The sequence below is a fragment of the Mytilinidion resinicola genome, assembly GCF_010093595.1.
Source record: "Mytilinidion resinicola strain CBS 304.34 unplaced genomic scaffold BDZ99scaffold_39, whole genome shotgun sequence".
In the NCBI taxonomy this organism is placed as follows: domain Eukaryota; kingdom Fungi; phylum Ascomycota; class Dothideomycetes; order Mytilinidiales; family Mytilinidiaceae; genus Mytilinidion; species Mytilinidion resinicola.
This window is the reverse complement of record NW_022985475.1, coordinates 105,005-115,344: the sequence shown is the minus strand read 5'-3', so window position 1 is coordinate 115,344 and position 10,340 is coordinate 105,005. Positions and strand designations below refer to the sequence as shown.

At 42.8% G+C, this 10,340-nt stretch overlaps 1 protein-coding gene across 1 annotated transcript; it reads right to left on the bottom strand.

Moving 5' to 3' along the window:
- Positions 1-4,388: 4,388 nt before the first annotated feature.
- On the bottom strand, positions 4,389-5,567 carry BDZ99DRAFT_403287 (kinase-like protein; the record flags this gene model as incomplete). Its single annotated transcript, XM_033716335.1, has 1 exon — positions 4,389-5,567. One exon carries the CDS (start codon positions 5,565-5,567, stop codon positions 4,389-4,391), a length of 1,179 nt encoding a protein of 392 aa, XP_033568405.1.
- Positions 5,568-10,340: the final 4,773 nt, after the last annotated feature.

Genomic DNA, 10,340 nt, shown 5'->3' with positions numbered 1-10,340 from the left:
TACAGCTACACCTGCAGCTAAGAAGCGCGGCCGGCCGCCTGGTGCAAAGGATAAGGTACCACGGAAAAAGGCACTTCAGAGGAAAGATAGTACTCAGCCTACGCCTTAGCCTATGCCTCAGCCTACGCCTTAGCCTATGCCTCAGCCTACGCCTCAGCCTATGCCTCAGCCTTAGCCTCATCCTTAAGCATAGAGGCTTAGCCGAGAGGAGCTTTTACATCAGCTTGCAGCGTATGATAAGGAAATCGAGGGGTATATTAATCAAGGTGAAGAGTAGGTGTAGGCGGCGATGCTAGGGGGCCAGGCTTGATGCAAAGGAGCCGTAATAAGGTGAGGTTTTGACAGGTTTAGCATGCTTGTAGGCACGTAGGCACTTCTAGAATAGAACTTCTATTCTATACTTAGAATTAGACTTATACTTATACTACGTGAGCTTGTACGTGAGCTTGTACGTGAAGCTATACGCAAGGCTGTATAAAATGGAGAGGCTATACAGTCTCTCCATTTTACAGCGCATTTTTTCCGATTCGTGTAGCCTTATATACGGCCTCGCGTACAGCATCACGTGTATATAGATGTATAGGTGAATGCCCGGAGGAAGCTCCGCGCTGCTCCGAGCTAATAGGAAGGCGGTGAAACGACTAGGGGGGGAGGGGGTGTGCGAATAGCGAAAAGGGGGTGTGCGTAGAGGAATTAGGGGGTGTGAGATTATCAACGCCCTTGCTAAATTGGCTATTAACAGGCGCAACGCATTATTAACTAGAATAAGCCCTTTTTTCCTAAGCTATAGATATAACCTTAAAGTCCTGGAACTTAATCTAGAACTACCTAAGGTCCTCTTACTACCTGCGCAATTAGGATAAAACCTAGCTTATATGCTAAAAGAAGGAATTAAGCTTACCTAAGTAGTAATAGTCGCAGCCTAGCAAAAATAAGAGAAGTAAGCTAATAGAATTTGTATACCTGCTCTATAACTACAGGTTAGTAATAAGGTATAGCTTAAGCTTAGCAAGTATTAGTTACTTAGTAGACTATCTAAAAAGTTTAACTAGATAAATATTAAGTACACTGTTATAAAGGTTATAGGCTTACATGCTATACGCTTTAATATACCTCCCGGAATAGAACCTATATTTTATATTAACCAACTCTGCTTTACAGCTTAAAATTCCCTTTCTAGCTAAGAAATAGATAATTTATAACCTCCTTCTATTAAAATTAAAGGCAAAATAGAGTATAAAATTAAGGATATTGTCTAAGAATACTATTAAAAAAAAGGAAAAGGCAAGTCCAAAATATATAAAGTTAAGTAGAAGAGGTTTACTTTACCTTATAATATAGATATAGTTAATATAGAGGATATAGAGGCTCTTAATTATTAGAAAGAATTTATAAAAAATGCTTAATTACTAGATAGAATACTACCTAAAAACTTCTATTAAAAAATATAAGTATAAACATTAGCCTATAGCCGTCCAATTCCACTATATTTTCTAAAAAATTTACCGGGAGGAGAGGGGTATTATTACAGGCTACGCCCTGGATATATTCCTCTTCTTATTAACTACCTTATAAAGTAGCTTGTTCCTTATATTAATTTAAACCAACGCAGTGCTAATATATATAGTCTACCCAATTTATACAGCTTGCCGGTTTTATAAACTTAGTATAGAATTAGTTCTATTCTAAGAACTTAAATTCTATACTAAAATTGGCTAGGCCGTTCCATCCTGTCCAATTTATAACACCTTAATTTATCTTTTCTATTCTATATTATCCGTCCTATTTTATAAGCCGTTACTAAAACCTATTCTAAGATTAAACCTCTATTTCTAGGAATCGGCTAGGCTGCCCTACCCTATCCGATTCATTAAACCGTACACTAACACGTGTTCTCACGACCTAGCTGCTTAAACGGCTGCTTAATTGGCTACACATCCGTTCCGTTTCACGTAGCCTTCTACGGAGCCTTCTTTACATTGCGGCATAATAATGCAGCACGGCATTACAATATAAGCACGATAATACAGCACGGCGATACCGTACGAAGGAGGATAGAACGGTTGTATTACTCTTTCGACGATAAGGTATATAGGCAGCGTGTACTCGTAGTTTAGATCTTTAATAAATTCTTCTTATACCTAATACAATCTATTGTTTTAGGCCTACAGCCCTTATATACAACAGTCTTTAAAAGGGGAGGTAAGATTAATTTTAGGTATAAAACGGGGTTGTTATTTTTAATAGGTAGTATTAAAGTTTTAAGTTAAATATAAGGTTTCTATTTATATAAAGGAGCGTTCTTATATATAAAAGCTCTGTTCTAAAAAACCTATCTACTTATTCTGCTTGTAGGGCTTATAGCCTTAAAGTGCCTTAAGTATATTAAGCGCTCTCCCGGCTCTATACTTACTTCTTTTTTAAGCCTAATAAGCTATTATATAACCTCTTTCTTATAATATCCTATTTTTAGATTATTCCTATCTACTAGCAGTCTATAGGGGAATCTAAAATCCCTATATATCTAATATATAACCTTTTTAATCCTATAACTTAATTCTATATAATTACTTTTATCTGCTTACTTATTTCTATAAGTGCCTCTACGCTTAGGTAGTTTATATTAAAGGTTGTAATATATAGGCAGCTGCTGCTGCTGCACCTGCTATAGTAGTACCTCGCCGCCTTAAGCTAGTATAATATTTAGCTAGTTCTCCTGCTATTTTAAGTGCTATTTAAAGTACTTAAGCTATTTAAGGCCTACTTCTATATTACTCCACCCGTTTTCTATAAGGGTAATTTTGCAGTTGCCTAGTAAAGCCCTAGCTTTGTCCTATAGCGCCTATATATACTGCTTGCCCTTAAATACTATAAAAAATAGAATTATATAGCTATTAGTATAAATTAAGTCTATCTAGGTTACCTATTCCCTTAAGCTATTAACTGTTTTAAAGCTATTATAAAAGTTTTAATATATTACTACCCTAGCGCTATAGGTAAGGCCTATTAAAAAGCCTATTTTGTCTATATTCTATATATCCTGGTCCGCAATATTATATATAGCGCGGGCGTTTATATAGCTATTAAAAAAGCGCAGGATTTATTTAGGGTTATTATTTACTAGCGCGTATTTAAGCTTAAGCAACTAGATATAGCAGATGCGCAGCTTATCCTGCTACAGTAGAAATATATATACCCACCGCTTACTAAGCGGATTAAGATATATATACTTAGGCAGAGGGCTAGCCTTTTAGTAGAGTACTTTAGTCGCAATTATACAGATAATATAGTATTAATAAGGGAATTTAGTGCTCGCAAGGTATATATAATAGCGGATAATTAAGGCCTTGCCCTCTAGTATAAGTTAGTATTAATTTAAGTAAGCAAGCTTATATAGTTGGGTTTTGCCGCTTAGGCGGCTGCGGAATATATTTGGGTTGATATTGTGGGCTATTGCATAAGCCTCACGGTTCTAATAAAGGTTCTTCCGCCAGGCAATAATTGCTAACTGTAGGCGCTCTTCTGCATCAGGCGCGCGAGGCCAACGGGGCATGGTGGTTGTTAAATTTGAACGCGTGAAAACGCGTCTAGCATCGCGACTTTATAGTGTATAAGGGCTGGCGATAAGCAAGAGGTTGGTTTTCCTCGCTTAGCAGAGCGCTAACTACGTACGGAAGGTCTATGCACTAGCCTCAATAACTACCTCCACCGCAATAACCCCATCACCTACGTTAGATATAGCCGTATGTTGCACTGCATCGCAAAGTTGCACAATGGCTGTCGTAAGCTGATCACGGTTTAGATGCTGGGCGTTTTGGTTGACTCAGCAACTGAGCTGCCAAAGCCGAGGCCGTAATTGCTATCGATGCACCAATAGCGGAGGGCTATCACGCTAGTCCTGAAACAGTCATCACCATTTGCAATACGCGCCCACCGTATGCTACCAGGTGGCAACAACGTCCGTCCCAAACTCTGCTTCATCGAGACCAGAAAAATAACGCCCCTCGCGCAAGAGTGTGGCCAGAGCGGGTCAGCACCCTCCTTGCTAACGGTGGCAAATTGTAACAAGTTTGAAGCAGCGCTTACACTTCAACAGTATGCTAGCAATAATTAGACATAACAGCGGAAAAGTAAGCAAGTTAGCTGTGGCAAAAGCGAATTGGCCTATCTCTCTGCTAGTGCATTTAATTCGGATATGGTAGCGTTTACTAAGGCCGACCAAATAAAAAAAATGTAGAATATCTTAGTTACAATATAGACAAGCATTTATAATTACTTTTTATATGCATGGCCCTAAAGAGCTACAGATATGCCATTTAAAAAGTCAACCACACCATAACGCTAGAAACCGTAACTACGAAATTCTACACCAAACATTACTCGTCCACTCAATTAGAAAACTCCTCTTCGGAATAAACACAACATATCCCACAAAAACCCGTCATTTCCCTTCCCTGGCTAGAAGCCATGATAGATGCGACTAGGGAGGATGCAGTCGGACGCAGTTGCTGCTCTGTTGAGAGCATCTGTTGAGTCCAGCTAAGGGCTCTATTATCTGACGACACCCCTATCCCTTCAAGCTCAGCAACAAACTCCGGCAAGGCAGCAGTATTTGTACGAATAAGAGTTTGCCGCGATCCACGACGCTCTAGGAACTCATCCATGTCCTGAATCGTCTTGCCCTTAAGAATCACAATCATCTCCATAAAGACAACACCTAGGCTCCAAATATCGGACATTGTGTTTCGAGACTCTTGCAGAGCAACTTCCGGCGCGCAATATCTGCTAGTCATCCAGTTCACCATGCCCATGGTGGTACTGCCGCTTGCATCTGTGAAGTCGAGAGATAAGCCAAAGTCTGTAAACAAGACGTTCCCATGGTGTACAAGAATGTTGCCCGGCTTGATGTCCTTGTGTCGAACTTTCTGCTCATGCAGAAACTCAAGTGCGCTAGCCAGGCAGCCAAAGAAGGTTCGTATCTCATGGTGATGAGATGCAGTAGCGCGTCTTAAATAGGCAGCCAGGTCCATTTCCGCAACAGGAGAGATTATTAGGCCAATGTATCTAGCGTCTGTATAGCTTCCGACAAATTCTACGACGTGGTGGTGATGCTTTAGGCGCTTTAAGATTTGGATCTCGGCGATGAACTGCTGTATACCTTCCTTCCGCCGGTCACTAAAAGCGGAACTTCGAAGTACCCGCTTCCTAGCATACTCCTTGAAGCTGATCTGACTGAGAACTATATCGACTTGGCCAAATCCACCATTGCCTAAGATTCCTTTTGACTCAAGAGGGGGAGATTCCCCTTGCTCGAAATGACGATGCTGCCCATGTTCACCCCTCTCGAGGTCTATCGATTTCGTTAATACTAGACTCTGAGCACCAACGAACGCTGCCCGAACACTTGGCCGTAAACAACCTGGTAAGCGTCGTTCGGTAACAGGAAACCAGTAATCAGAAAAGCCTTCGTCAATGAGATTGTCGAGGCTTTTCAGTTCACCGATAGTCCGAAGAACAATATATGTCCGTGGTACCTTGCTCCATTGTGGATTTGAACGTTTTAACATCATTGATATTTCGCAAATCTCAGAGTCGGTATACAATTTCCGGTTATCCTGTCGCTCTGAGAAAAAGGCGTTTAGTCGGCCAGCTAAGGTATGCTGAGTAGTGGCGTTTGTCAGTAAGAATGGAGAGGACATCAGCCGCAATTTTTCTAACAAGCGTTCGATTGCAAGCGTAAGTTCATGATCTCGACCGAGTGTCCCCTCCCGCCTGTTCGCTGCTTGTTGGAACAGCTCCTCAGCCTCGCCGTACTTCTTCTGAATGTAGAGTGTACATCCTAGCCAGTATTGGCAGTATAGTGTGTCTTCGTGGTCTCGACCGAGTGTCCTCTCCTGCTCGTTCGCTGCTTGTCGGTACAGCTCCTCAGCCTCGCCGTACTTCTTCTGATTGTAGAGACTCAGGTTAAATTGATGTGAACTCTGATTTCTATAGACGTCTAGCTAGTTGTATATATACTAGGGGAAGGAAGGGGGCCACCCCCAGGGTGGCGCGCTAGTAAGTTCAGATGAGCCCTGCACAGCTGAGGCTTCAGCTCGGTTCTCTACAGCTGAGATTTCAGCTGGGTTCTCTACAGCTGATGTTCGGAGAGTAGCTTTCTGGCATATGAGTTGTTGATCCTAGGTTGTAGTGCTGCAACCTGAGTTAGAGTGTACGTGCCGAGTTGGACACCTTTTTCCCAACATCGCTTAATAGACGCTTGGAGGACATTCTGTTCGCCTAATTCGAAGTATGTCCGCCTCCTATTACTCTTGTAGATCGATACGCATATATAGTAATAGAGGTAGCAGGGGAGAAACCGCGTGAGGTTAAATTGCGGCGACGACGGCGTTGCTAGCTTTCGTAAAGCCTAGAGTATATGACGCTTCGAGTACGAAGAGAAGTTGGTGGCCTTAGCAGCTCCCTAGTTCATCTTAGCTTGCTTGAAACTGCCTGAAATTGATATGCGTGCTAGGTTCAAGTCTTGTTCCTATCTGAAAGTCGCTACTAAGTTATGTAAACGTACTAGAAGACTTCGACGGCTCGTGCACGCTGACACCTCGTGCACGGTCTCCTCTTCCCACACCGCCATCTTCAAAAACCCACAACCTCATCAAATTTCCACCAAATTGCCTAAATAATGGCTGGAATTGAAGCTGCACTCGCAGAGCTTTGTCTCAACCCCAACAGGAAGATCCAGGATGTCGCTACTGAGCATGGTGTTAACAGAAGCACCCTTTCTAAGCGCCACCGGGGAAAGACTACTTCCAAAGAGAATAGCTACAATTCTTAACAGCTGCTCAAGCCAGGGCAGACTCGGGCTCTTATTAAGTATATCAATAACCTCTCAGAGCGTGGGCTTCCTCCAACACAAGCTATGGTGCGCAATATAGCTCAAGAGATTGCTGGCAAAAGGCCCGGTGGAAATTGGGTTTCCCGATGGGTCAAACGCAACGAAAAACACCTCAAATCAGCATACCTCAACCCCATTAACAAAGCAAGGAAAAGGGCTAATTCGGCGCTGTATTATAGTATATATTTTAAGATGCTAGGAAGAAAGCTAACAAAGTATAGTGTTCTACCTCAGAACACCTATAATATAGATAAGAAAGGATTTCTTATTAGATATCTTTAAAAAATAAAGAGGGTATTTAGCAGGAAAGCGTACGATTCAGGACAGCTCTCCTATATTATGCAGAATAGCAATAGAAAGTGGATTATAGTAATAGCAGCTATTTGTGGCAACGGAACAGTGCTCTTTCCTGCCCTTATCTATTAAGCTGTTTCTAAAGATATATAAGATATATAGCTCCAGGATTTTAACCCGGATAAACACTTCTGCTTCTTTACATCCTCACCAACAGGATAGACTAATAACAGCCTCGGCTACGCTTGGTTAACTACTGTATTTAACCGAGAGATAAAGGCAAAGGCACGCAATAGAAGAGACTGGTGTCTATTAATTATTAATAGCCACGGCTCTTATATTAATATAAAGTTTATTAAGTATTATAATACTTACAGAATTCTTCTCTGCGTCTATCCTCCTTACTTAACTTACCGGCTACAGCTATTAGACGTCTCTTTCTTTGCACCGCTCGCTTATTACTATTCTAATAAATTAGACGCCTACCTTTATAAAAGTAAGGGCCTATTACACTTTATAAAGAGAGACTTCTTCAGGACCTTCTAAATTGCTAATGCAAAGGCTATAACGCCTAATAATATAGCTAGTAGGTGGAGAAAGACTAGCATTATTCTATAGGATCCTAATATTATTTTAAACCTCTTTAACACTAAGCAGGAACCGGTGCCAGAGGATGCTAAGCGCCTAACTTCTAGCCGGTCTAACGGTGCAGAACTAGGCCCTGGCAATTAGAAGAGTATTAAGAAACGCCTCCGGAAAATAGTAATTAATCTTATTAATTTAAAAGTAGATAATATTAAAAAAAAGGTGCGTGCGCTTGCTTAAGGAGTTACCGAGCTTGCAGTAACTAATATTTTATTAGAAAGCTGTATTAGAGGCTATTAAGAAACTATAAAGAATAAGCAGAAGAAGAGGAAGCGGCAGGTACCTCTCTTTGCATAATTAGGGGCTTAAGAAGGTAGTAGTGCTATATTTTGGTCACCCACTAAGGTGCGCTAAGTAAGAGACCTTCTCTAAGAAAAGGAAGATATAAAGGCACGTAATATAGCTTCTAAGGCAGAGGAGAAGGTATAGAAGTAACTAGCTAAGGAAGAAAAGGAGAGAAATCTAGAGCGGAACCGTAATTAGAGGGCTATCACAAAAAAGCAAAAGAACAATGCAGAGGTTCTTAAAGGGCAACAGATAGAGGAGGCACGTGAGGCACGTGAGGTGGAGCAACAGCTCAAAGCGGGGATGCAGGCAATGCAGCAGAGGCAGAAGGTTAAGAAGGTTGTATTCACTATTCCTGAGGAGCCTACTGTTGAGCAGAATTGTGGTGTTGAAGATGGGGTAGCCAAATCAGCTTCTGGCCGGCCTCAGCGATTGCGCATCACCCCTAAGCGATATGCCAACTCTATAATTACAATAGAATGAAAGAGCGACCCTAGTTGCCTCTCCTCCTTGATTTCTGTGTATAGATCTCGTTGTGTTGTGTTGAAAAGCTTCATGTTGTGAGCCGTGGATTTCTTGGTGAGGCGTGCACGAGGTGTCAGCGTGCACGAGCCGTCGAAGTCTTCTAATGTTACAGGAACAATTCTAAAACCCTTCAACTTGTCGGATGTTCTTAGTGAAGTGTTTAGTCTAGTTCAAGGCGCAAGAGTCGATCTTTCAGTTTAACAGGCGGCAACGCTAGCGCAGCTGAAGGGCTAGGGCGGGGTTTAACTCGGGTATGGAAGTATGTTCTTCCGAGGCTCGCGTACTTCACCCTTACTAACTGTTGCAGTGCATAGTTAAGGGGGCAGCCTAAGCGCTGCTGGCCCGCTTAAGTTACCCCTTTACGTACGCTACCTTGAGCTTGTTGCAATCTGCCAGTAAGGAGGGCGGCCGACCCACTCCGGCCACGCCCTTGTGGGGCTCTAAACTCTGATAGAAGTACTCTTTAGTAAAGTAGTAAATCACGTGCCTCGGTCTGTGGCGTAATCGTGGCTGTAATGCCAAGACTCGCATTCGTACCCCTGCTTGCTAGCCGGAGCAAAGCGGTGTTGTAACAAAGGGCAAAGGTAAAGCCGCATTCGCTAGCGGCTGTACTGTTCCGGAGTCGGATTTTCGTATATTCCGAGCGTCAGCACAACAGGGCTCCGCGCAGCCACAGCCCTGACAGTCATGGGGCTGGAGTGCTGGGCTTACTTAATTACCATAAGTAAATTACACCGTGATAGTTATTTCTGACGTATGGAACTTTCTTGCACTAACCGCTATTAGTGATCGCTTCGGTTGGAGGTACCGATCGACGTGCCATAGCAGCCACAAGGCTGATGACGACTTCCCAGTATAGTAGTAAGGTTCTGAGGCTCGTATAAGGCCCTTTATGGGTACCAGGAGTGATAAGAGCTTGATAGTGGTGCTATGGCGAAGGAATTGTGTTATGCCATGAAAGGAGGCTCTCCGCAAATCAGGCGCGATGGCGACAATGCGACCGTAATTTTTTAGTGGGAGCTGTTCTAAGTGTTTAGAAGTGGCCACGGTACACGACTTACAAAGAACTGTGGGAAATATCAATGTGTGCACAGAGTCTGAGTTGTTTGAAGTCAATGTACCTATTGATTTTCTCGCCACGCCGGGTTTCTCGCCACCCAGGGACGGACCTTAGACACATTAATTTAGCACTGCTTAGGGTACCCCTACGCCTTTTGGAGCTTCGAACCCGATGTAAAGGTTGACGCGGTGCAAATTGGTCTGCCTCTTGACTTTCTGGCGACGTGCTAGCTGGGGCACCTCGTGCAGTGGTGTTGAGTGAGCAATAGTGGAGCTGAACAGTGGCATATCTGTATGCCCAAACTTATGGCATGGTACCGCGAATAAATTTGATATACAAGTACAAGGGGGTAACATGAGCGGGCCAGCAGCGCTCCCTGCTAGCGCTGGGGCTGCTTTAGCCGTATGAAGCATAGCTGTTCGTATTACAAATATGTAGAATCAACCAGAATAGCTAGATCATCATATAAAACAACAAGAGATCCTTGTATCTTGTATCCTAAAAATGCCGAATCTTGTACGCCGGAACCGTGGCCACCATCCCCCTCCTCTGCTTTGTTATCCCGTCCTTCGACAGCCAGGAACACGGCTCTCTGTTCGCGAGCGTGATATTGCGTATACCCTTAAGCACTATGCTGGT